Genomic DNA, 27,102 nt, shown 5'->3' with positions numbered 1-27,102 from the left:
GTTATCATGTCAAAATGGTTACTTGAGTATTCCTTTTCATGTAAGGGATGGACTAGGTGATTACCAAGGTCCCTTTCAAATAGAACATTTTATAATTCTGTGATAATTGTTTGTTTATCTCATTGGGATATCTGGCCATGGTAAAACATTTATAAAATCATCAGAGTATCCTCTGCTTAGGTTGACCACATCTCCAAAGAACAGAGCTGGATCCATAAGTAAGGTTTGTAGCTAAGGAGCTAGAGGGCCAGGGACTAAAAAAAATAAAAGCAATAAAGAAGCATTATTAAGTATTTACTCTGTGGGAGGCACTGGGCTAAATTCTGGGGATATGAAGATAAGAGTGAAACACTTCCTGTCCTCAAGGAACTTACATCCTAATGAATGAGATGACATGTACTCATGATTATATAGAGAACAGGTACTGTTTCAAGTAAATTCAAGAAAGGTCATCTGAAGAACAGGCAGCTAGGCAGCACAGTGGACAGAGTCCTGGGCCTGAAATCAGGAAGACTCATCTTCCTGAGTTCATATCTGACTTCAGATACATAGTAGCTACATGACACTGCCCAAGTCACATAACTTTGCTTGCCTCAATTTCCTCATCTATGAAATGAACTGGAGAAGGAAATGAAAATCTACTCTAGTATCTTTGCCAAGGAAGCTCCAAATAGAGTCACAAAGAGTCTGACATGAGTAAAATAACAGAACAGATAAAGGAGGTACAGACTTTGAGCAAAATCAATTTATTAATAGTGATGTGGATAGTTGTTAACAAATGGGTCAGACTGGCAAGCTCAGTAAGGTCAGTGATCCCAATGAGAAGGAAGAGACCTCTTTATTGACACACAGGAAAAGAGGGGTCAATTGTCTACACTAGGAAACATGCACTGACCCCCTCTAACAATTAAAGAATGTTAATTGTTTTATGGGACTCATCTGACTTACAATTTTTGTTAGGGCATCAGAACCACTGATGTCAATGTCCCCTTGCAGGAAATTCACTTTCCTCTAACTGTAGGCAAGGAAGAAAACATTTTTGGAGGTGGTATCAAGTTAAGTTGCTTGGGGCTTGTGCACAACAAGAAGACAATCCAGGGGTAATAACAACATGCCCTTTTAATTATACCTTTAAACAGACTCAGAGAGAAAAAATGTATTCCTGAGCTTAACCTAGGAATGGAGAAATGTGGCTGGAGAAATTAAACAAAATGGAACAGTAATATAAAATAGTGTCAGTTACAAAATAGAATTATTAAATGATACAAAATAATTTTAATTTTCTCAATACAAAATGAATATTTTATTGGTATGTTTTTTTGGGGTCCCCTAGCAGATTAGGATGGGACCAGAAAAAGATTCATGGAGTTAAATCTTGAAGAAAATCTAAGATTCCAAGAGGCAGATGTGTAGAGGGAATGCATTTTGAGTAGGGAGGACAGTAAGTGCACAGTCATGGAGACTGGAGATGGAGAATGTTATACATGCAGAATAATGAGAAGGTAGAGCAGTAGGTTCCATAATGCAGAGTGTGAGAAGGGGAATAAAATTTAAGAAGACCACTAAGTTAGGAAGGGGCCAGGCTGTGAAGAACTCTAACTTTCAAATAGAGTGGTTTATATTTGATCCTAGAGTCAATCGGGAGAGGTGGAATTTGTTTATTAGAGGGGAGTGATATGATCTTGTGCTCATTTTGTTAGCTATGTGGAGGTTGCATTGGAATGAGGAAAAAATGAATCAGGGAGACCCAGAAGGTCATTATAGTAGAGTAAGGTGATCAGGGCCTGAGCTGGGGTGATAACTAAGTAAGTGGCTAAGAAGAGGAGACAGACACAAAAGATGTAGTGGATATTACAAAGATAAGCTTGACATTGGCATACGTTGTTTGAGAGTTGAGAAGCCAAGAATGATGCTGAAAATCCTTAAAGATGTTTTTGGCAGAACTAATTTTCAGCTCATTATCAATGGGCACTCAGAAGTGGGTTATTCTATGTTCTCTGGCCCAGTCCTGGATGTTTGTCTGGCCAAAGATGAGGTAGAAAACCATTCCTAATAGATTAATAGCAGATGACAGAAAGAAAACATTCTTCCAACCTGTTGCATCCTGTGGGTGCAAAAATTAACAGTTTGAGATTTAATATTGGTCAAAAAATATGTTGTAACTTTCTAAATCTTCTCTTAAGTCAGAAAGGTCATGAAATTCTTCAAATCAAGGACAGCCTTCTATGGGATTATCATTTTTGGTTTTGATTAAAATGTTTTCATTGAGTTAGTGGCAGTTAAATGAAACTTCAAAACATGATGAAGCAAAGGGTTTCAGAAGCACTGAGGAGCAGTGGACAGGGTCTTGGAAGGGTGTTCTAAACGCTGACTCTGACACTTGTAACCATGGAGCAGCTGTTTAGTCAGTCTCCATTTCCTTATCTCTAAAGTTATGGAGATAACCTTGCACAACTTGCTTCATAAGATGGTTGTTTGGAGAATTATTTTTAAACTTTAATCCTCTATTGAGAAGTGATAGTGAAGCACTGACTTGTGTTCCACTCTCACTTCTGCCTCATACTCATACCATAGAGTATGGGACCTTTTTCAAATCACTTATGTCCTCAGGCAACTGTCAGACCCACATCAATGACATTACAGTTCATACACACACATACACATAACTGTACAAAGATGAATTACTCTGATTAGGACTTTGAATATAAAGTTTTTGGATTCCTAGAAACAGACTGAAGATCCTCATATTACTCCAGCTGAGCATGTATGAATGTCCATGTAGCAGGAGGAGGTGGGGCTGGGAGAAGGTGGTGGCTCCTGGTCGTCTTGCTTTTTTAGCTGTGGTCTCTCCTACTCTTTCTCTACTTGCCTGAATCACTTCCTCTCCATTTGGCCTCCTATCACATGGATTTCCTTCCTATCAGCTCCCTAGTAGAGTGATGCTAGGCTGCAGGAGTTTTGAGCCTTCCACCTTTAATATGAGGTAAGAGTTAGAGGAGAAGGCAACCACAGAGCTGAGTCTGTTGCCACCTAGTAAGAACTGTCTATATAGATTGTCACAGGGAGACATAAACTCTGACAGTAGAGGGTCCCTTCCTAGGGACCCAGGAAGGAGACCTATATCTGTGTGCCCCCACTCCTCACTGAAATGCAAACTGTGACCCTGGCCTAAGAAATGTCCTTCCCTTCCCTTGCCTGTTTCTGTGACTCCACCTGAAAGTTTCCGCCTAAGCCCTTCCCTCCTCAATCCTAGTTCAAAGTATGATGGATGGAAAGGGTCTAGAATTTGGATGTTACTGCTTCCTACTTGTGTAGGTCGCTTAAACACACTAGGCCTCAGGTTCTTCTTGTGTTAATAAAGGAGTTAGAATAGCTCATCTATCTCTAAGGTCCCTTCCTGCTTTGTGTTCTAGAATTGTTTGTGTCCATTTTGTCTTCCTATTCTGTGTTCACCTCCATACAGTACTTATTCAATACAGAATTCAAATCCTTTTTAAGCATGGATACTTTACCTGGCTGATGAAGTATCCAGTAATAACGGGAGAAACGAGACCAGAAATCAACATAAAACCAGTTTCCAGTGACATGAGAAAGCTAGCATATCTGTGGGAAGAAAGATTTTTAGGTCAAACAGAGCACTGATTTTCTCTCTGTCTGTCTTATTTTCTGTCTATCTGTCTGTCTGCCTCTTACTTCTTTCTTTCCTTCCATATGCTATATATATTTCAGTCCTAGGGAGCAGTATTATCAAAGTTAGAAAGGACTTTGTAAGAGCTACTTGAACAAGAGTCCCCTGACTTTATCTGTATGACCTTAGACAATCTTCTTGTGTCTTATTTGTAAAAGGAGGGGTTAAATGAAGTGGATTCTGAGCACCAAAAGACCTTCTACGTCTTGATATATAATTCTATTAATATCCCTGACAAGTGGCTATCCAGGCTTCTTTGGAAGCCCATCAATGAAGGAAAATGAGCTCCCACGGGAGGAGCTTTTTGTCAGCTCTACTTTCATACATTTTTTCAGTGAATTGAGCCAAATCAGCCCCTTGGCAATTCTCCCTATTTTTTTCTCCCCTTCCCCTTCTCCATTGCTTTTAATTTTGATTTCTGTGGCCAAAGAAAGCTTGTTCTTATGACTATGAGTACCTAGCTTTATGACCATGAACAGAGAGGTACTGGGGAAATGCTCAATGTCTCTCTGGAAGAATGAAGAGAAATAACCATAAAACAAAACAACAGAGAATAAATTTTGAATACTGTCTTCAGTTAAGTGCTTTTCAGCAAGCATCTTTGTATCTGGAACTGATATGAAACTACATATTTATATTCCACCTTGAATCCTACCTTCTGCAAGTAGATTGTTCTGAGTCCCCTTAAGACTACTGTTTTGCCTCTGAGATTATCTCTAATTTGTCCTGTATGTATATTGACTGTCATAGTTGTTTTCATGTTATCTTTTAGGGCAGGGGCAGCTTTGCTTTTCTTTGTATAACTACACCTTATCACTGGACCTGAAGCACAGTAGGGCCTTAGTAAATGCTTATTGACTGTTCCCTTGTTCTGTTGCTGCTTGTACTTTGTCAAATCCTTATGCTGGATTATCCTCAGAAATATTTCATTTTCCAATGGACTTGTGATCCTTCCTAATTGGCTATCCCATGCATTAGCTCCCTTTTCTTCCCTTTCCCATCCTCATTGACTGTCTTCTCCTCCTTTGCTCCCATCTCTGATAAAGAACCAGATCTTCTCCTTGCCAAAGCCACCCCCTCTGCTTGTGACCTTGATGCTCTCTCCCATTTCCCCTGGGAACTATGTGTAATCATCATTTTTGTCATCTCTGCTAGTTGTTCCTGTCTGCCTAGAAACATATCTAAGTTCCCTTTCTCCCCCCATCTTTAAAAGTCATCCCAATTGTCTTGACATTCCCTCAAACTCTTTCTTTCTTACCCCGTCTCTTTTGTACCCAAATGTCTAGAAAGAGTCAACTGCACTCATTGCCCTCCTTCTTCTTACTTCTCCCTCTCATCTAAACTAATTAGACGCTGACTTTCAATACAACTCATAACAGCTACAAGTCTTCTCAAGGTTATTAACAATTTATCAACTGCAAATACATGGGATTTTTCTGAATGCTTGACATAGTCCTTAACCTTAACTTAATTTCCCTGTAGTTTTAGACAGTGTCAACTACTTCCTATTCCTGGTTACTATCTCCTAATTTCTGACCATTCCCTCTCAGTCTCTATTTTTATCTCTGTCCAACTTTGTTTTTCCCTGTCTTCATCCTAACTCACTCCTTACTCTCCTATTCCCCAAGCTGCCATATCATATTGATTTTCTCCTCCTTTCCCCCAAGATCACACATTGGGATTTAGAGTTGGGATTTGCATGACTATTCCACATTGCTTGAAGGAGAAGAGAGAAGGCAGAACATCTTACCTGGGAGCAATATCTAGAGGATTAATGATGAATCCAGAGAAACACAAGGCACTCATTGAACTAGCCAATATCAGGAAAACTATAGCAGTAGTGGAGTCAACATATGGGATAAGTACAGTGAATAAAGATGGGAAAAACATTCCTGGAGAGTAAAAGCACACAAAAATGGCTTATACATGTTGTCTTCCCCATTAGAATGTAAGTTTTGAAGGCAGGGATTGTCTTTTTGCTTGTTTTGTATCTTGAGGACATGGTGCCTTTGCATATTGAGCACTAATAAATGATTGTTTCCTCAACACATTCTTGAAATAAATGGTCAGAAATCTTTTCAATGAATGGAATATGTGACATTGTTCTTACCCAGGAATGTGAAGAGTTTTCGAACTGTGATGAGTCTGAGAATCTTCTTGGACAGGAGGAAATCAGCGATGTAACCTCCCAGAGTCATACTGACCCATGACGTAATAAGAGGCAGGGCACTCAGAGACCCATTCTATGGAGTGAAATTGTGCAGAACTGAGTAAATTGGACAAGTGTTTCATTCATTCATTGATTCAATCACTGCAGAAACCTGCACTATTATCTGAACTGGTCAGAGAGATAAGCTACTGGCAAAAGTAGTAGACAAGATTTGTCTTTGGTTTATCCACTCTACCTCTTAAGTGTCCATCTTTGTTGGTGCCACTCCCCTCATTCACTGAGAGTGCAGGCAAACATACCTTTACCTTAAGTTTATAGACTTGGGGCCAGAAGGGACATTATCAACTCCCACTTTTTGGCATCTTTGGTGTCTGACCAAGCTCTAAGTATTCCGCAGTGCCTGCTGTGGCTTCTTTCACGGTCATTGGAACAATATTTCTCTCATTTGCACATGTCACTGGAGGAAGTATTCACATACTTCCTCCTACCACCAATGTGTTTGTGACTTGCCAGTTACCCTAAACCTGGAGTCAAGGAGAATCATCTTCCTGAATTGAAATATGGTCTCAGACACTTAGTAACTGTGTGACTCTGGGCAAGTCACTTAAACCTGTTTGCCTCAATTCCTCATCTATAAAATGAGGTGGAGAAGTAAATGGTAAACCACTCCAGTACTTTTGCCAAAAAATTTCCATGGACTTTGTCCATTATAAATTTGCAGTACTAAATCATTCTAAGGTCCCAATGACTGGTAATGAAGATAATATCACTTCTTTATTGAGGGAATTTGCATTTAAAGTAATTATGGATGCTTATATAAGAAAAAAAAATCTAAGGAGTTATGCCTAAATCATAGTATTTCAGGCAGTCCCATAGTATGTAGAGGAGGCAGTTTCAGGTACAGGATGCCTTTCGGCATATTTCTGACTGTACTCTGAAATCCTTATTTCAAATGTTATGGAATTCATGTATATTCTCCTTCATTATAGTTCAACCACTGTATTTCAAGAGAATTATAAGAGAAAGATTGAAGTGTCATACAGATAACTTGAAGGAATAAAGATAACATTGGACTGGTAGTGAAAAACACTGGGTTTATTTACTTCCTGGCTCAGCCACCACTGTGGAATAATGGATAAATAAGTTTACCCTTCTATGGCTTATGTTCTTTTTATTTTTAAATGAGAATTTTGGACCAAATCAGATTTATAGACTTAAGATTGATATTTATTTTTAAAAATACTTTGATAAGTATGTCAATAAAATTGGTTTCCTTTATAATCCTATGTAAATCAATCTACATTTATTGAGAACCTATTATAAGCCAGGAGTGCCAAATATATATAGTATGCATTTTAAGATATTATTGCAAGAAGGGGCCCATATGTTTCACGAGACCTACTGCCCAAAGAGTCTTTGGCACAGAAAAGTTTAAGGGACCTTTTGAAGGTTCAAGATCCTCTTGTAGTTCTACCATTCTGTGATTTTGGTTCCAGAGAGAACAGGTGTGTTACTTATACTGTAATTTATTTAGAATTGAAATAATCCTTGACCTCTTCAGCACTTCACAGTTAATCTCTTGATACTTTGGCTTTTCATGACATTACTATTCTCTTTCCTCGCACTTGTGGAACTGTTTCTTCTCAGTCTCATTTGCTGTTTCACCATCTCCATCACACCTTATAACTGTAGATGTGACCCAAGGCTCTGTCCTTGGATGGATGTCTTCTGTCTTTATACTTAGTCATTTGGTGACCTCTTTGGTTCTCATGGATTTAATTAACATCTTAATACCAACAAGTCAGAGATCCATAATCTAACTTTAATCTCTTTCTCAAGCTCTGGCCATGCATCTTAAATTACCTGTTGGATATGTCTAATTTAGGCATCTAAAATACAACTCATCCAAAACATCAACTTTTTTTCCTTTAAACCCATACCTCTCCCGAACATTCCCATTTCTATCTAGGGTAGCATCATCATCCCAGTGATCCAGGTTAGCTACTTTCCATATACAGTCACTTGCTCAGTCTTATCATTTCTACCCCTGCTGTGTATCTTGCATGCACTCTCTTCTCCCTACTCAGTGTTGCCACCATCATAGTTCAAGCCCTAATAGCTATTCTGAGTTACAGCCATGGAAACAAAACCTAGACAACTTCACAGTTTTGCCCCTCAGTGCTATCTGGTTTTCTTATGAAGCAGTACTTTTCCTTACAAAACAAGAATATCATCTCCTAAGAAACATTCAAACTGCCATATCTGTACCTTTACACTGGAACACTTCCTCAACCCTGAAACATGCTTTTCTTCGCCTTATCTCTGCTGCTTAGAATCACTTGTTTCCTGTGATTAATGTGAAAATGTGTTTAATAGGAATGCATGTATAGAATCCATGTAAGACTGTATGCCATCTTGGAGGGGAGGAGGAGAAAATTTAGAATTTATTAAAGTGCTTGTTGAAAATTGAAAACAAATTCATGAATTTGGGAAAAATAAATTAAAGAGCAACAGGAAAAAAGAATCCTTTGTTTCCTTGCTATCACATGTGATATTTTCACATGTGGTATTTTCTATATCCAGCCTTTCCTGATCCTCCATCTAGTAGTCCCCTTCCTTCCAATTTCCCTAGTATTTATTTTGTATATTCTTATTTATTTATAAGTTATCTTCTCCAATAGAGTGTAAGCTGTTTGAAGGCAGCAATTATTTCATTTTTGTCTTTGAGTCCCCAGTTCCTAAGCAGTGCTTGGAACATAGTAAGTGCTTGCTTGATTAAAAAGCCCATTAGAAAGGAGTTATGAACTCACCTTTTTGAAGTTAAAATCAAACATATTGTCTAATAGTGTTGGCAGTGATGTAGTTAAGTTGCTAATTAACCAGAATCGACAAACGTTACCGACTAGAATGGCCCAAAGTGCCATCGTCTTGATCATAGCTTTGAAGGGCAAAGACCAACTAGGGGCATTGGCCTAGAAGGAAAATCAAAATGTCAATACTTTGATCAGGCTGTCACAAACATTTCTACTTTTTAAAAAAATTACTTTGATAGCTTTCCCCTCCCCTGGTTTCCCCCAAACATCCTTGTTTCTTCTTGACATGGCTTTCCTTGTTCCATAGACTCCTCCCTTGTACCTGAGAGGAACAAAGCAAAGCTCTCTGATACCCTTTGCAGTCTTCACTATTTATTGTTCGTTTGTTATTGTTTTTCCAGCTTTATCTTTAAAGCTCTGGAGTCAAGACAGATCTTTTTTTTTTTTATTTAACTTTTAACATTTATTTTCACAAAATTTTGGGTTACAAATTTTCTCCCCTTTTATCCCCCCCCCCCAAACCCAAGCATTCTAATTGCCCCTGTGACCTATCTGCTCTCTGCTCTATCCTCCCTCCCTGCCCTTGTCTCCGTCCTCTCTTTTGTCCTGTAGGGCCAGATAGCTTTCTTGACCCCTTAACCTGTATTTCTTGTTACCCAGTGGTAAGAACATTACATTTGGTCCTAACACTTTGAGTTCCAACTTCTTTAGCTCCCTCCCTCTCCACCCCTTCCCCTTGGAAGACAGGTAATTCAATATAGGCCAAATCTGTTTAGTTTTGCAAATGATTTCCATACTAGTTGTGTTGTATAGGACTAACTATATTTCCCTCCATCCTATCCTGTCCCCTATTACTTCTATTTTCTTATGGTCCTTTCCCTCCCCATGAGTGCAAGACAGATCTTTGAACTAATTTCAATTCCCATACTTTTTTGGATTGTTGACATTATCGTGGCCAGTGTGTGCATTGTTCTCTTTGTCCTTCTTTGTTTGCTCTACATCAGGTGATAAGAAGTCTGCCAAGTTTTTCTTTTAGAATTTTGCATAGTTTCAAATGCTTATGACAATAAAATATTCCATTTTGTTCATTTTGACAGTTGTCTAGTCATTCTCCAATAGGCAATCAGGAGGCAACTTTGTTTCTTGGTTTTTGTTATTATAAAAAGTGGTGCTGTGAATATTTAACTACTTAAGACTTTCCTTCTGTCCTTAACAATTTGGGAATGCATGCCTTGGTGTCATAATACTAGTGCAATAGCTATGAACATTTTCATCACTTTTCAGATATAATTTCAAATTACTTTCAAGAGTAATTGGGTCAATTCAGAGCTCAACCAACACATGAGGCATTTTTATATTTGTGTTTTTGCACTTGTTCCAACATATGCTGTTTTCTTCCCTTATATACTTAGTGAATTTTATGGATGAGAGGTAAAAATATTCTAATTGTTTTAATTTGCATTTCTCTGGTTACTGGTGATTTGAAGCATTTTTTTTTATAGCTTTTGATGTACTGACCACTGCTAAGCAGTGTAAGTGCAACTTCAGGAAACACCCTCAAAGCCATTCAATCTCAATTGGAATTGGACATTGGATGTAGAAATGGACACTGAAGTTGGCTACAGGAATTTTTGCTTGAATATGGCACAGGCTTTTACTAACTGTGTGACCTTAGGCACATCACTTCACTTCATTTGGCCACTGTCTTTTTTCATCTGAAATAAGGACAGTAATGTTTTGTTTCTACTCTCACCAATTTTTGTAAGGATATATATAAATTTACTTTGTAAAACATTAAATACTGTAGAAAAGTTATCTTTCTTTTAAAAATAATTTTGTCAATATCTTTTATCTATTATATTTCCTAATTTCTCCCATATCTCTCTTCTTCCTTTCCAGAGAACCATCTTGAGTAACAAAGAAAATTTTTGAAAAGAAAAGTAGGAAGATGAGAAAAAGAAATTACTGTAATTGATGAAAATATTTAAAAAGTCTGAAAATGCATTGTTCTATACTCATAAACCTCTCATATCTGCAAGGGAGTTGAAAGAGATGTCTCCTAGACATGTTTTCTTTGGCCATGCTTGTTTTTTTGTAATTCTGCAATATTCACTTTTCTTTAATTTTTTCCCTTTCTTTTCTTTTCATAAGACTGAAGAAGGTTTTGTTTATTTGCTTCTCTAGCAGGTTTCAATAAAATAGTGAGAAAACAAAGAATGTATTCAGGTACACAATATTTAAGGGACTCCAAGCTTATAAAATCAAGGGCTTATCTTGAGTGGAAAATTATGCTTTGGATGTCTCTAATATTAATTTTATGTTCCCTTTTGATTAAATAATATGTTATAGGAAAAGCAAGACCCATATATTTAATCTTAGTTTTTTTTTTGCCAGTGTTCTTCTCTTTGTATATACATTTCTCTTTCCCCCATTGCTTAGAGTATTAATTGGTATTTTTATTATGTCATGTTCTACCAGTTCAAACTCCACAGTTCACATTCATTCATTGAAAGAAGTAGAGAAATGGGGGGTGAGGGTGGAGCCAAGATGGCAGAGTAGAAAGACATACATATACTAGCTCTTCCCCCACAACCCATAAAATACCTGTAAAGAAAGACTCCCAACAAATTCTAGAGGAGTAGAAGTGGAGAACAACAGAGTGGAGGAGATTTCCAGCCCAGGGTGAGCTGAAAAGCCAACAGACATTAGAGGCAGAGTGGAGCCCAGCCCAGCCTTGGCTGTGCAGCATGGCTCTGGGAGGAGGATGGGAGCTGGACTTGGGAGCAGAATCCCCAGTCCCAGTAGCAGTGGTTCACAGATCCCTCAACTCACAGGTGCCAAAGGTCAGTGACAGAGCTTTTTCAGCTGGCAGAGAAAGGAGAAGGGACTTCTCATAGCTCCTACCTCAGGCAGCAGCCACAGAGGCCACAGGAGGCAGGCTGTAGCAGTTCCCACAGCAGCCCCTACAGCAGCCCGCATCCATTGTTGGATTGTAAAACCCCTGGGGGGCACTGAGCAGCTGATTCTTACCTTAACCCTTTGTAGAGACCCCGAAGTAGCTGATCTTTATCTCACACTGAATGATGGCCCTGCCCCTGCAGCTTATCTGAATCTCAGCCCCAGTGCTGGCTTGGTGGAATTGGAGGAGAAGTGGTTGTGAAGAAGAAACTCTACTAAGATTCTGGGCACAAAAATCTCTTCTTGCTCCCAGACCAATGTACACACTTGACTGTGCCACCCTGGAGGAACTGAGATCTTCCAGATCCCCAGAGTATACCCTACTCTTGACAAAGGACCCAAAAGTCAAGTAAATGGTTGGGAAAATGCCCAAAAAGGGAAAAAAAAATAAGGCTATAGAAGGTTATTTTCTTGGTGAACAGATATCTTCTCCCATCCTTTCAGATGAGGAAGAACAATGTTTACCATCAGAGAAAAACATAAAAGTCAAGGCTTCTGTATCCCAAACATCCAAAATAAATATTCAGTGGTCTCAGGTGAGAGAAGAGCTCAAAAAGGATTTTGAAAACCAAGTAAGAGTGATGGAGGAAAAATTGGAAAGAGAAATGAGAAAGATGCAAAAAAATCATGAAAAATGGGTCAACAACTTGCTAAAGGAGACCCCAAAAAATTGCTGAAGGAAATAACACCTTTAAAAATAGGCTAACTCAATCACCAAAGAGGTTCAAAAAGCCAATGAAGAGAAGAATGTTGTAAAAGCAGAATTAGCCAAATGGAAAAGGAAGTTCAAAAGCTCACTGAAGAACACTGTTTTTAAAAATTAGAATGGAACAGATGGAGGCTAATGACTTTATGAGAAACCAAGAAGTCACAAAACAAAACCAAAAGAATGATAAAATGGAAGATAATGTGAAATATCTCATTGGAAAAACAACTGACATGGAGAATAGATCCAAGAGACACAATTTAAAAATTATGGGACTACCTGAAAGCCATGACCAAAAAAAGAGCCTAGACATCATCTTTCATGGAATTATCAAGGAAAATTGCCCTGATATTCTAGAACCAGGGAGGAAAATAAATATTGAAAGAATCCACTGGTCACCTCCTGAAAGAGATCCAAAAAGAGAAACTCCTAGGAACATTATAGTAAATTCCAGAGTTCCCAGGTCAAAGAGAAAATATTGCAAGCAGCTAGAAAGAAACAATTTGAGTATTGTGGTCATACAATCAGGATAACACAAGATCTAGCAGCTTCAACATTAAGGGATCAAAGGGCATGGAATATGATATTCCAGAAGTCAAAGGAACTAGGACTAAAACCAAGAATCACCTACCCAGCAAAACTGAATATAATACTTCAGGGGAAAAAATTGTCTTTCAATTAAACAGAGGGCTTTCAAGCATTCTTGATGAAAAGACCAGAGCTGAAAAGAAAATTTGACTTTCAAACACAAGAATCAAGAGAAGCATGAAAAGGTAAACAGCAAAGAGACATCATAAGGGACCTACCAAAGTTGAACTATTTACATTCCTACATGGAAAGACAATATTTGTAATTCTTGAAAACTTTTTTCAGTATCTGGGTAGTTAGTGGGATCACACACACACACACACACACACACACACACACACACACACACACATAGAGAGAGAGACAGAGAGCACAGGGTGAGTTGAATAGGATGGGATCATATCTAAAAAAATGAAATTCGGGGGTGAGAGAGGAATACATTGGGAGGAGAAAGGGAGAAATGGAATGAGGCAAACTATCTCTCATAAAAGAGGCAAGTAAAAGACTTCTCCATGGAGGGAAAAAAGGGGAAAGGTGAGAGAAAACATGAAGCTTACTCTCATCACATTCGAGTCAAGGAAGGAATAAAATACACACTTATTTTGGTATGAAAACCTATCTTACAATACAGGAAAGTGGGGGAGAAGGGGATAAGCAGGCTGGGGGGGGACGATGTAAGGGAGGGCAGTGGGAGGATGGAGAAGTTAGAAGTCAACACTCTTGGGGAGGGACAAAGTCAAAAGAGAGAATAGAAGAAATGGAGGACAGGATAGGGTGGAGAGAAATATAGTTAGTCTAACACAACATGACTAATATGGAAGTCATTTGCAAAACTACACATATATGGCCTATATTGAATTGCTTGCCTTCCCAATGGGGATGGGTGGGGAGGGAGGAAGGAAGGGAAGTTGGAACTCAAAGGTTTTAGAACAACTCTTGAGTATTGTTCTTGCATACAACTGGGAAATAAGAAATACAGGTAATGGGGTATAGAAACTTCTCTTGCCCTGCAGGACAAAAGAGAAGATGTGGATAAGGGAAGGAAGGGATATTAGAAGGGAGGGCTGATTGATGATAGGAGTAATTAGAATGTTTGAAGTTTTGGGGTACAGGGAGGGGAGAGATGGGGAGAAAATTTGGAGCTCAAAATTTTGTGGAAATGAATGTTGAAAACTTAAATAAAAAAAAAAGAAGTAGAGAAATGAGAGAGAGAGAGAGTAAGAAGAATAAAAATAAGCCAGTATTTATACAGAAACTTCATATTCTGAAACTTTGAAAAATATTTTAGTACCTCTTTACATCAACATTGTATTTGACTTGGGCTGAATTCTCAGAATTTTGGAGGTCAGTGTGTTTAAGTCCAGAGTTTTCTCAGCTTTCTATGAAATGAAAACCTTTCCTCATGTTCTCTAATGAAAATCTTTTCATTGCTAGTTTTATTTTTGGTGCCTCATGTCTTATCTGAATTAGCTTTGGAGGTTAGCAGTGATATGTTGCAATTTTAAGTCCAAGATATGAATCTTTACTCAAGTTTACCTTTTGATATTTCTCTTGACTCATATTACAAACTTTCTATGCAGTTCTGGTCTTCTCAGGAATACTTGGTGTTTTTCAGTCATTTAATCATGTGTAATTCTTTATGACCCCATGGACCATAGTATAACAGGACTGGAAACTTCACTATCTCCCAAAGTCTGTTCAGGATCTTATTTATTGTTTTCATGACACAATTAATATATCTTGTCCTCTTCCATCCCTCTTTCCTTCTGCCTACATCAGAGTCCTTTGCAATGAGTCCTGTCTTCTCATTATGTGGCTAAAGTATTTAAGATTCAGTTTCAGTATTTGACTTTCAAGTGAATAGCCTGCACTAATTTCTTTAAGTACTGATCTCCTCTAGGATTATATTCACTTTTGCTGGGTAAATTTTTCTTGGTAGTAAGGCTATATATTTTGTTTCTGTTAGGCAAGCTCTCTGCTTCTTCATAGTGATAAATCTTGTATGATTCTGACTGTAACTCCTTAGAATTAGAATTCTTTCTTTTTGGATTTTCGTGGTATATTTTGCTTGACTTGGAAGCCTGGGTTTTGGTTCAGATGTTCCTAGGAGATTTTGTTTTTGGAATTTCATTCAGGAGGTGACCATTGAATTCTTCATGTTTCTAGTTTGCTCTTTAGTTTTAAGTGACCTGGGCAATATTCTTGTGAGAGAAATGATTACTTTTCCCATATATTAATGACCACTTTTTAATTTAGGATTAAGGTTTTCCTTCCCTGTTTCCTTATTCAGAAAGCAGTGCCCTGAAAGCTATTCTACCAGTCTCTGAAGGACATTGCTGATAGATGAGATTGCCCAGATCCTCAGAGTACTTGCTCTTGGATGGTACCCCACCCAAATAGCAGACCTTATAAACAAAATCCAGTTGAGGAGAGATCTTGTCCTTTGGATATGAGCCCCTGTCCTTGCAGTTTTCCTTTAGAATTTAGGGTAACAACTTATGGAGGGGAAAACCAGCCAGAGTAGTTTGGGTAGAGATAGATTCTTCTGTCTAGATTGTTGGAGGCAACTGAACCTCATGACATAGTCACATTCTTAGCAAGAGGAGCTGAAATTTTTGATCACATCTTCTTTACTATATCCACCCCTTATTGATTGTTAACCAGTCAGAGTTGATTTCTACCATCAAGTACACCCCCTTTTCCAAAGGCTTTTTAAGTATTCAGTGTTCTTCAGGTCGAGTCTGTTTCTGAGAGTGCCATTGACCTAATTTTATTATTTGTTAGTCATAATTAATAAATGGATTATTAATGACATAGAAACTATGTCTCTTTTCATTCGTCACACTTTTATGATTTCTTGACTTGATTTCTTTGAAATTAATATCTAGATTTGATTTTTGGTCATGGTGTGGAGGTAGTCCAGAAATTCTTAAATTATGACCCCTCTGTTTTTTAGGTGAATTGTTTTTTGCTGAATTTCACATTTATTCTAGTTTCTTGGTTCTTTGCCTCTGTTTTAATATTTCTTGTCTCATGTGGTCACTGTCTTACATCTGAGGTTCATGTTAATTTTCAGTGAGTTTGTTGCTCAGGTAACGTTTTGTCGCACTTGTTCCTTGCTGTGTGTTATCTTTCCAACTTTCACTTATTTTGTGGTGGTTGTTCTTTCCATTTCCATTGTTGTATTCATTGTGTATATTGTTTTCTTGGCTCTGCTGACTTTTCTCTATCTTTTCTTGTAACTGTTTCCGTGCTTCTGTGTCCTCATCACACATGTCATTTCTTATAGCTCGGTAATATTCCATTACATTTTGTGTTATGGTGTGTTCAGCTATTCCTCAATCCATGCCCTTTCCTTTGTTTCCAGTTGTTTCCTACTACAAAAAGTAATTCCATACATGCTTTGGGGTACATGCCTCTTTTACTTCATCATCTTCCTTGAGGTGGTGGTTGTTGTCCTTCATCTTTGAAGAGGACCAAAATGACATCACCATTGTCAAGTGAAATATCACTGTGTCTGACTGTGGGTGATTAGACCAATAGGAGCTCAGAATGCTCTACTACAGGTTGAGCACAGAGAGTCCATGTGAATATTTGGAGTGGATATTCCAAATTTGTGCATCCTGCATTTACTTTGTGTTGTCTCAATTCTGTTTTGCTCAAAGAGCGCAGAACCTTTTCTTATGTAGGCATGCCATACTGAGCAGTTCTGTGCCAGTGTCTCCCATGTTGAACAGTCAAATCCAAAGTTCTTGAGAGAGACCTTGACTGTGTCCTTTTATCTTTTCTTCTGGCCACCACGTGATTGCCTGCCCCATGCAAGTTCTCCATAAAATAGTCTTTTTAGAAGCATATATTTTGCATTCGAACAACGTGGCCAGCCCATAGGAATTGTGCTCTCTGAAGCATAGTGTGAATACTTCGCAGTTCAGCTGGGGTAAGGACTTCAGTGTCTGGTACCTTATCCTGCCAGGTGATGCTCAAAATCTTCCTAAGACAGTTAGACAGTTCAAATGGAAGCAATTCAGTTTCCTGGCATGGCACTGGTAGACTGCCCATGTTTCACAAGCATAGGACAATGAGGTCAGCACAGTGGCTCTGTAGACCTTCAGTTTGGTAGTAAGTCTAATACCTCTTCTCTCCCAAACCTTTCTTCGGAGCCTTCCAAATACCGAGTTAGCTCTGGCAATGCACACATCAACTTCATTGTCAACGTGTACATCCCTGGAAATTACCCTACCAAGGTAAGTGAATTTATCCACAGCATTCAAAACTTCTCCATTTGTTGTAACTGATGGTTCCATGTCTAGATGGTTTGGTGGTGGCTGATGAAGCACCTGTGTTTTTTTAGTGTTATTTATTAGGCCAAAATTAGCACAGGAAGCAGAGAATTGATTCATACTTTGCTGCATCTCACCTTCAGAGGCTGCACTGAGTGCACAATCATCTGCAAACAGAAAATCATGCACCAACACTGCCTCCACTTTGGTCTTGGCTTGTAGCCTTTTCAAGTTGAAGAACTTACCATGAGTAGAGTAGTTGACCTTGATGCTGTACTCATCGTCACTGAAAACATTTGTCAACATGGCTAAAAACATCCTGCTAAAAAGCATGGGAGTGAGCAGACAGCTCTGTTTCCCTCCATTCATGACTGAGAAGGTATGAGAGCTTTGTGCATTATCCAGAACCCGGGCAAACATGCCATCATGAAATTGATGTACAATGTTGATGACTTTATCTGGGGAACCAAATTTTGACATAATTTTCCATAAGCCCTCACAACTAACAGTATCAAAGCCTTGGTCAGATCTACAAACTTTGTGAACAGGCCTCTGTTTTTCTCCTGGCTCACAGCCCTAGCACCAATGCACCAATATCTTCTTATCATTCCACAACTTGTTCAACCCTAACTATTTCTATCTTTTGACATCTATACTAATTTCTGGGTGTGAGGTAAAACTTCAGCGTTATTCTGACTTGTATTTTTCTCATTATTGATGATTTCAAACATTCTTTACATGGCTATTAAAAGTTTACAATTTGTTTTTTGAGTATCATTTGTTTTTGTTCCTGGGTCATTTATCTTCTGGAAAATTGATTTTGGTCTTTTATATATTTGTTAATTGTTTATATATCTTGGTTACCAAATCATTATCTAAAAAATTTTATATAAAAACTTTTTTCCCAAGCCAAGTATCATTCTTAACACACCTGTTCAGTCATTGAAGAAGTAATGTATTCCTTTTCACTGTCACTTATAAGTGGATGATTTATGGGGTCATCGTAAGCCAGAGAAAACCAGATAATACAGTAGACACAGCCAATGCCTCCTACGGAATAGAGGACCAAGTTAATGTTTTTAGATCTGTGTCTTATTTGATACGACTTTGCTCCAAGTTGGCATGCTTCCCCACCCCATCTTGTAAAAGCCATTAAGCACAGAATTCTGCTCTTTTGTTAATGAGCCAATATTATCCATTTAGATGTTCATTTTGTCCAAACTCACTCAGCTTTCCAACTCACATCATTATTCTCCACTTAGCAAATTCTCTAAGTTTGTTTCTAGAATCACCTCCAGTTTGGCAGACTTTTAATATCAAGAAACTTGTTAAGTATCACTGGTGGTCACAGAACTTAGAGTTTAGGTTTTATAAGGTTCAGACAGCACAGGAACAGCACAGGAACTTCTAATATTCAGTTAAATTATTTTTGCAGAGAGGACAGCTCCCAATCAAGGTCCATTGATATTCATTTCAATAAACATCTACATTTAAATTTGGGAAACCCCAAAACAAGAATTTCGTGAACCCCAAACAAAGTGAGAATTGAGTCTAAGCATTTCCTGAAGCCATGCAGCTTTCTGGGAGTGTCTCTGAGGTCAGCCTGTCCTCTACAGTAAGCTTTTGGGCTGGACAGTTCCTGGCGACTTGTTAGGTTCAAACAGTATAATAATTAATGTTTTCTGAACAACATATAAAATAGTTCCCTACATCCCCTTCTGTCCTGACCCAGCCACCAGTCTGATGCAAGCCCTTATCCTCTCACACCTAGACCTGGAGTAGCCTACTGGTTGGTCATATCACACATCTCTTCCCACTCCAGTTCATCTATCACTCAGCTATCAAATCGATCTTCCTAAAATGCAAGTCTGGCTATGCCATCCCCCTTCTTAATGAACTTTAGCAGTTCCATATAATTTCTAGGCTCAAATATAAAATTCTCTGTTTGGTTTTTAATGTCCTTCACAACCTGGTCCGCTCCTACTTTTCTTTTTATGTCTTTTTACGTCTTGTAACACTTCACCCCTTCCCTGTGCCCACCCCAGCTATCTCCTCTGTGATCTGATGATACTGGTTCCCTTGCTGCTCCTCACACAAAACGCTCCATCTCCTGACTCTGGACATTTGCATTGTTTATCCCACATGCTTTGAATACTTTCCTTCATCTCTACTTTTTGTTGTTGCTCAATCTTTTTCCAGTTGTGTCTGATTCTTTGTGACCCCATTTTGGGTTTACTTTGCAAAGATAATTGAAGTGGTTTGATATTTCTTTCTCTAGCTGATTTTACAGATGAGGAAACTGAGGGAAACAAGAGGAAGTGACTTGCCCAAGGTTCACACAGCTGGTAATCATCTGAGGTCAGATTTGAACTCAGGAAATGTGTCTTCCTGACTTGAGGTCTGGCACAGTATCCACTGCACCACACAGCTGCTTCTGCCTTTTAGATCTAGCAAAAATTCTGCCTTCTACAGGAAAGGTTTTAAATCCCTCTTAATTTCTAGTGTCTTCCACCTGAGATAATTTTTAATTTATCCTGTCAATAGTTTGCTTTTACACAGTTGCTCATGTCTCCCCATCAGATTGTGAGTGCCTTGAGAGGAAGGGTTATCTTTTGCCTTTCTTTATATTCCAAACATATAGCACAGAGCCTGGCATATAGTGGGTGTTTCATAAATTCCTGCTGCATGACTGACTGTAAGCATTTTTGCAAAAAAGGCAAGTCAAGAATGCTTTTAACTTATTTTCATATTATTTTTAGAACCATTTGGGCTCTAGTAATATTACTGAGCAAAGAATGAAGCAATCATAGTTATTCAGCCACTAATTTACTATGTGGCCTTGAAAAAATTGTTTCAACTGTCTCTAATTTTCCTTATTTGATTAGAGGTTTCAAAAAATTCTTTCTTGTCTTTTCTAAAATTAATTATTTATGAACTTTTAATGTGGGGTCTACCTGGGTATCATAAGGGATATAGATATCCACGAATAAAACCTTGAAAACTGGAAACAGTTGGACCTGAGATGAAGGCACTTACCATATATGTAGAAGATACTTGGCCAGCCTGGGGATGCACAGAGGAATCCACCCCCAAGTATGGCAATGAAGCTTCCTAATGTCACACCTGAGTTGAAGATACAGAGAAAGGTCAGAGTTAGAGCACTAGAAGTTACAATCTCTATGGTTTTCGGTAAACTAGTGGAATTGACAGGAGTGTAAATAACTCACATTTTTAATCTAAACAAAATTTAAAGTTAAATAAAGAAGGGGAACTGAAAGTATTGTGTCTCCAACCTTCTAACTTTGTGCGTGTATTGGACTACATGACCATTGATGTACTCTCTAGCCCTTAAATTATGGTATTCCATTTTATTTATGTTTCTATCTTGAAGAATACTTGTTATGATTATAACAATATAGAAGTGTGAAAGATAAAGAGGGATAGAAATGTAAAGGAACTCTTATAAATAAGTGTTTACCAGATATACCAATGGTACTTAGTTGAGTACGTTCCAGTGGTGGAGCCCATTTTGGCCAAAATGCAGATAGAGCACTGAAGTTCATCCCCTGAAATCAAGATGACAAGAACTTTTGAATTGTAAATGAAATTAAGGCATGATGTATCCTACTCATCTATTTTGAAGATGTGTGGTTACCTGAAGCAGGCCTTGTACTATCCTTATGACAAACAAGTAGGGCAGTCCGTAGTCTGCTGCTAATGGTATCAAGAGGTTGAGAATTGAGCAGATAAGCATTGAAAAACCAGCTATTTTCTTTCCTCCAAGAACTCCAGCAAAATATCCACTTGGTACTGTACTGATAAGTGCGCCATATCGGGTAGCACTGAGAAGGAGACCCTGGATTTCTGGGCTCCACTCATATACTGGGACCTACAAGATATGGAAATGAATTTTTAAAATGGTCACCTTGTAGGTAAGTCAAGAGTTCAACTAGCATCTGAAAGTATACTTCTGTAATTGGTGTGTGTGTGTGTGTGTGTGTGTGTGTGTGTGTTTGTGATATCCTAGCATCATAGATTGAGAATTCAAAGGGACTTCAGAGATTGTCAAAACAACTTGCATTTTGAAGGTGAAGAAATTGAGGTTGAGAAGGGTTAAGTGGCTTGCCCAAGGTCACACAGCCTGGATTCTACCCCAAGCACTGTGCCTGGCATACCCATAGCACTTACAAATAAGTCTTTTGTCTCATTTTGCCAGGAAACAGGCCTCTACATTGCTTCCTGCAACCTTTTCACCATGGCCTCTAATACTCCTTCTCTTGCTTTCCAGTTTCATTGAACATGGGGTATCTTCCCTTCAGCAGAAAATCAACTCCTTGAACATTGTATACAGTTACAACCACGTTATTTGATGACTAGCTTTGATAGACTTGGATCTTCTCAGCAGTGCAAAGTTCTTAGACAACTCCAAAAGACTCATAATGGAAAATGCTAATGGAGAAAGAATTACAGTCTGAATGCAAATTGAACCATAGTATTTGCTCTCTCATTTTTGTTTTGTTTTTCTTTCTTGTGGTTCGTTCCATTGGGTATAATTCTTTGCAACATGACTAATATGAAAATAAGTTTAATAGGAAGGTATATGTAGAGCCTATATCAAATTGCATGCTGTCTTGGGGAAGGGCAGAGGGGAGAGGTTAGGGAAGAAGAGAAAATTTAGAACTTAAAAGCTTGTGGAATTGGATGTTGTAAACTTAAAACAAACAAACAATCTAACAAACAAATAAATGATAAGAAGAATAACTCCTTGAAAATAGAGACAGAATTTTTACTTACCTTTGTATCCCCAGTACTGTACACAGTACCTGTTACACAATGGGATAAATGATGCTTGCTCTCTTATCTCCATTGCAATCCCCATCCTTCTGCATACTGCCTGTATGGTTGGAATTAAATGACTTCACTTCTCTGGTTTTTGAGTTTTACAGTCTGCAGTACAGATTTTTAGAGATATTAATAACCTCAGTGTCCATGTAGTTGAACCCCTGTCTGAAAAAGAATCTCCACACCTGTGCACATGAGGATCCTGCTGCCTTTTTGTGTTATGTGAAGGTCTCTGAGCAGCAGAACCTCACCCTGCTCTCAGACATGCTTTCCTTTCTCTTTTTGGAAATGTCTGATTCTTTGAGTGATTTTCTTTATACCAAACCTCAGTTAGTCTCTTAGAAATTTCCATCCACTGTTCCTATGTGTAGCCAAACAGAATAAGCCCAATCCTCCCTCCTTGTGACATCACTTAAAAATTAAAATATTTGAAGACAGTTATCATTCCATATTCCTCCTCCTATGCCCTTCTCTTCTCCAGGCTGAAGACTTCTATTTCCTTCATCTGATCTTCATATTACATGGACTGGCAGCCCTTTAGCATTGTGTGCACCGCACTCTGGATCATTTCAATCAGTCAATCAACAATTATTTATCAAAAGTGCCAAGCTGTACTGAGCATTGTCCTTTCTAAATGATTGGGACCCACCAGATGTAAATATGATTCTAGATGAGATGTGACTAGGACAGAGGAAAGCAGAACTCTTACTGTGCCATTTTTAGAAACAAAGCCACTCCTTTTATAGTCAAAGATGAAGGTAGCTTTTTTGGCTATCATATCCTGGGGTTCACCATAGTGAACATACAGTCCACTAAAACCCCCAACATTTTTTCAGGAAAATTGTTGCCTAACATGAGCTATCTGTTGGCCTGTGAAGTTGGATTTTTGAATCCAAATGGAAGTTACGATGTTTACTTTTTTTAAGTTCCATCTTGGACTTCTGGGTGAGGTGGCAGAATTGGAATACTTCTTGCTCTCCATTGCCACTTCCAGGTTCCCTTTGAGATGTATGTTATTCATATCTACCTATTAGCTGTTGTCTAAATTGCCTAGGTTACTGTCTTTACTTGTGTCATGAGTTTGGTACATGGTTTCCAAGCTTTCCCTCCTTGCCAACTTGTGTCTTCAGAGTAAGACTTCAACATACGTATTGAGTCTCCCTCAAGTTCCTTAATCACTCAGTTCCTCAACCTATTCCCACTTCCCATGAGCTAGTCCTTCATCCCACCTCTGCTGTATACAAAGGTAATGATGCCTATCATCTTGCATCACCCACTAATGAACCACTTTTATGGTCAAGAATTGTGAAATCCCCTTATCTGATCACAATACATTGACATTTCCCTTCTCCTTTTGCCTTCACTTACAAAACCCTATGCTTCATCTACACTGTGACCCCCACATCTGTTGACCCCTTAACTGTCTACCTGGCCATTTCCCTTGCATTAACAACTCCCCAGTTTTGACTCCTTGGTGCCAAAATTCAATTCTGCATTGTTTGTTTCCCTTGACTCCCTAACCTCTATCACTTTATGAGTTATGCCCTTCCAAGCCTCAGTTTTGGTTCACTCATAGTGTTCACTTCTGTTGGTCTTGTACAAGTGCTGCTGAACATGTGAAAAGAAAATTACACAATTATTCCAACGGGGTCCTCTACAAATTTTTGTTACCAAACCTCAACTGGGTCCTCACTGCTACTAAGCAGTCTTATTATAATTCCCTTATCAACCTACTCTCCCATTGTTCATAGATGATCTCAGCCTTTTCTTCCTTCTTCAAACCCACTACGGATTCCCCTACCCCCTACCTTGCCGTGGAGGTCACTGCTTCATAATTTTCAGAAATGAAATTGTGGCCATTCACTGTGAGTTCCCTCTTTCTTTTCTTCTTCATCTCCTATCACTGTGATGCCTTCTGCCCTTCCCTCTTCCTTCACTCAACTCACATGATGAAGTGGCCTTACCAAGGCTAAGCCCTCCACTTGTTTCAGTTATCCCATTATATCTGTTTCTTCCAACAGATTATATCTCCTATCATCTCCACTCTGTTACTTATTTTCAGTCTCTTCCTCTCTACTGCCTCATTTCCCACTGACTACAAACATGCTCATGCCTTCTGTATCCTGAAAAACGTCCTCATTTTATCCTTACATCCAAACGAATGATTGACCTGTATCTCTTCTCTCCTTTCTGGTTAAACTCGTGGAAAAAGCTATCTACAATGGGTGCCTCCACTTTCTCTCCCCCAGTTTACTTCTTAATCCCTTACAGTCTGTATTTTGACCTTATTATTCCATCTAAACTGTTCTTCCAAAGTTTTTCATGATTTCATATTTTCCAAATCAATAGACCCATTCTCCTTGACCTCTCTGCAGTCTTTGAACCTGTGAGCACCTCCTACTCACTATTTTCTTCTCTCTAGGTTTTTGTACACCACTCTCTCCTGCTTCTCTTCTCACCTATTTGGCTGCTACTTCTCTGTCTCCTTTTCTGGATCCTTATACAGATCATCTCTTTTAAACCATAGGTGTTCCTCAGGATTCTGACCTAGGCCCATTGTCTTCTCTCTTTACTCTATTTAACTTGGTGATTTCATCAGCTCTGATGGATTTAAATAGCTGATGATTCTCATATCAGCTTATCATGCCCCAACATCTCTGCTGACCTTCAATATTTCATCTCCAACTGCCTTTTAGACATCTAGAACTGGATGTCCAGTAGAAATCTTAATCTCAACCTGTCCAAACCCTAACACTATCTTACCATCTTAGGCATCCTCTCCCCACATTCTCTGTTACTGTAGAAGGTAACATCATCCTTCCAGTCCCTTGGGTTTCTGACCTCTTCACTCCCATAACCAAGCTGTTACCAAGGCCTGTTGATTTCACTTTTGAAGTATCTCTAATATATTCTCCCTTCTCTCCTTTGACACTGCACCCACCCTAGTGCAGAGACCATCATGACTGTTGCTCTTGTTTACTTGTGTCTCACTCTTTGTGACTCCATTTGGAGTTTTCTTGGCAATGTACTGGAATTGTTAGATGTTTCCTTCTCTAGTTTATTTTATAGATGAGTACCTGAGGGAAACTAGATTAATTGACTTACCCAGAAGTCACACAAGCAAACTAGTAAGTGAGCCCAGATTCGAACTTAGCAAAATGAGTCTTTCTGACTCCAAGCCCAATACTCTATCCAGTGTACCACCTAGCTACCCACAGACCCTCATTATCTCACACAATAGCTGCTGGTGGGTCTACCTATTACAAGTCTCTCCCCAATCCTATCTATTCTCCATTCAGCCATGAAAGTGATTCCCCTAAGCTGAAAGTTCAATCATGTCACTCCTCAGACTCAATAAATCTCAGTAGCCCTCTACTGCATCCAGGATACAAAATGCTCTGTTTGGTATTCAAAGCCCTTCCTTACTTAATTGATTCCTACCCTTCCAGTCTTCTTATACCTTGCTGCCCAACAAATACACTTTGATTCAGCTACACTGGCCTCCTGGCTGTTCTACAAACCATACCCTCCATCTCTTAACTCTGGGTATATACTCTGGCCCCCATTACTGGAATACACTCCCTCCTCAAGTCAATGTACTGATTTCATGGCTTCCTTCATTTGCTATCCTTCATTCTTGGAAAGTACCAAACTGAGATCACTATGTTAAGGATTGTCTGACTACAACTGATGAGACCAACATGACCTAGGAAGTCTCTGTCATACATTGGGCACAAATCATTCACATGGATATTTGTAGTGGAGCTTTCTTTACATTTGTGCACCTCGAATTTCTTTTGAGCTATTGCAATTTTCTTTTGCTTATAGAGCACAGTGCCTTCTTTGATGCAGGGACTCCATGCTGCAGGGTCCTATGCCAGTGTCTTCCAGGTCTCGCAGTCGCTTCCAAAGTTCTTCAAAGACTTTGAAAATGTCCTTCTCTTGTTTCTTCTGACCTCCATATGAGCACTTGCTTTGTGTGAGTTCTCTAACTCTGTGGGAGATACTCTGAGTCTCTCTTTTAGAGAGATGTCTATTTGGCATTCAAACAATGTGTACAGCCCATCTGAGTTGTGTTCTCTGCAGTAGAGTTTGAATGCTTGTAGTTCAGTCAATGCCATTACTTCCTATTTAACCTGTATATAGCTTGCTTTGTAGGTGTTTGCTTGTCATGTCCCCCATTAGACTGTAAGTGCCTTGAGAACAGGGAGTGTCTTTTGGCTTTTATTTAGATACCCAGCACTTATCATGTAATAAGTACTTAATTGATGTTTATTGATCATTTTATCTGGAAACTCTGGATATAATATTTTGCGGATTTTCCTTTTGGAATATTTGAGGAGGTGCCTGGTAAATTCTTTCAATTTCTACTTTTCAATCTTCCAAGAGATCTGGGCAGTTTTCTTTAATGATTTCATGAAACAGAATACATAGGGGTTTTTTTTGGTTTTCAAGGTAGTCTAATAATTATTTAAATTATCTTCATTTGATTTCTAGCTCATTTGTCTTTGTTGTGAAATGCATCCCTTAATGTTTTCATATTTTGACTTGGTTTGAATATTTTTAATTATATTGTGGAGTCATTGTCTCTTATTTGGTTCACTGTTATTTTCAAGGAGTTTGTTTCTTGAACAAGGTTTTGTGCCGTGTGTGTGTGTGTGTGTGTGTGTGTGTGTGTGTGTGTGTGTGTTTTATAGGTGAAGAATCTGAAACAGTCAGAGTTTAAGTGACTGGTGCAGGATCATGCAGCTAGTAAGTGTCTGAGGCAGCTTTAAACTCAGTTCTTCCTGACTCCAATCCACCATGCCACCTACCTGCTTTTTTATTTTATATGCACAGAAGAATATGAGAGCATTCAAAATATACAGCAATAAATTTTCATTTCAAGAAAGCCTATGTAATAAATACTACACATTTGGTTGAGAGCTGTCTATTTTTTTTACTTCCTTGTAAGTTTCTTTTGTTCTCTGCTGTGTACTTTTTACTTTCTTCTCTTTTCCCCCTTCCTTTCCCTAGAAGGCTACAATTAAATGCACATACACACATGCACATATATA

The 27,102-nt window shown here is 38.6% G+C and overlaps 1 protein-coding gene across 2 annotated transcripts in view; it reads right to left on the bottom strand.

Moving 5' to 3' along the window:
* Positions 1 to 725: 725 nt before the first annotated feature.
* LOC140503283 (probable small intestine urate exporter) overlaps positions 726 to 27,102 on the bottom strand; it is a 37,851-nt gene continuing 11,474 nt past the window's right edge. The window contains exons 4-12 of one of the 2 annotated variants that reach the window (XM_072607121.1): positions 20,859 to 21,092; positions 20,682 to 20,769; positions 20,240 to 20,326; positions 18,135 to 18,253; positions 8,669 to 8,830; positions 5,799 to 5,931; positions 5,439 to 5,580; positions 3,513 to 3,603; positions 726 to 2,104 (exon numbers count right to left, since the gene is read on the bottom strand). In XM_072607121.1, the coding sequence (XP_072463222.1) occupies positions 1,973 to 2,104; positions 3,513 to 3,603; positions 5,439 to 5,580; positions 5,799 to 5,931; positions 8,669 to 8,830; positions 18,135 to 18,253; positions 20,240 to 20,326; positions 20,682 to 20,769; positions 20,859 to 21,092 (1,188 nt within the window). In that variant the 3' untranslated portion in view covers positions 726 to 1,972. The remainder of the gene's footprint in view (positions 2,105 to 3,512; positions 3,604 to 5,438; positions 5,581 to 5,798; positions 5,932 to 8,668; positions 8,831 to 18,134; positions 18,254 to 20,239; positions 20,327 to 20,681; positions 20,770 to 20,858; positions 21,093 to 27,102) is intronic. The other variant, XM_072607123.1, reaches the window with a different exon arrangement.

The sequence above is a fragment of the Notamacropus eugenii genome, chromosome 5, assembly GCF_028372415.1.
Source record: "Notamacropus eugenii isolate mMacEug1 chromosome 5, mMacEug1.pri_v2, whole genome shotgun sequence".
Classification (NCBI taxonomy): domain Eukaryota; kingdom Metazoa; phylum Chordata; class Mammalia; order Diprotodontia; family Macropodidae; genus Notamacropus; species Notamacropus eugenii.
This window is presented reverse-complemented; position numbering and strand designations above follow the sequence as displayed.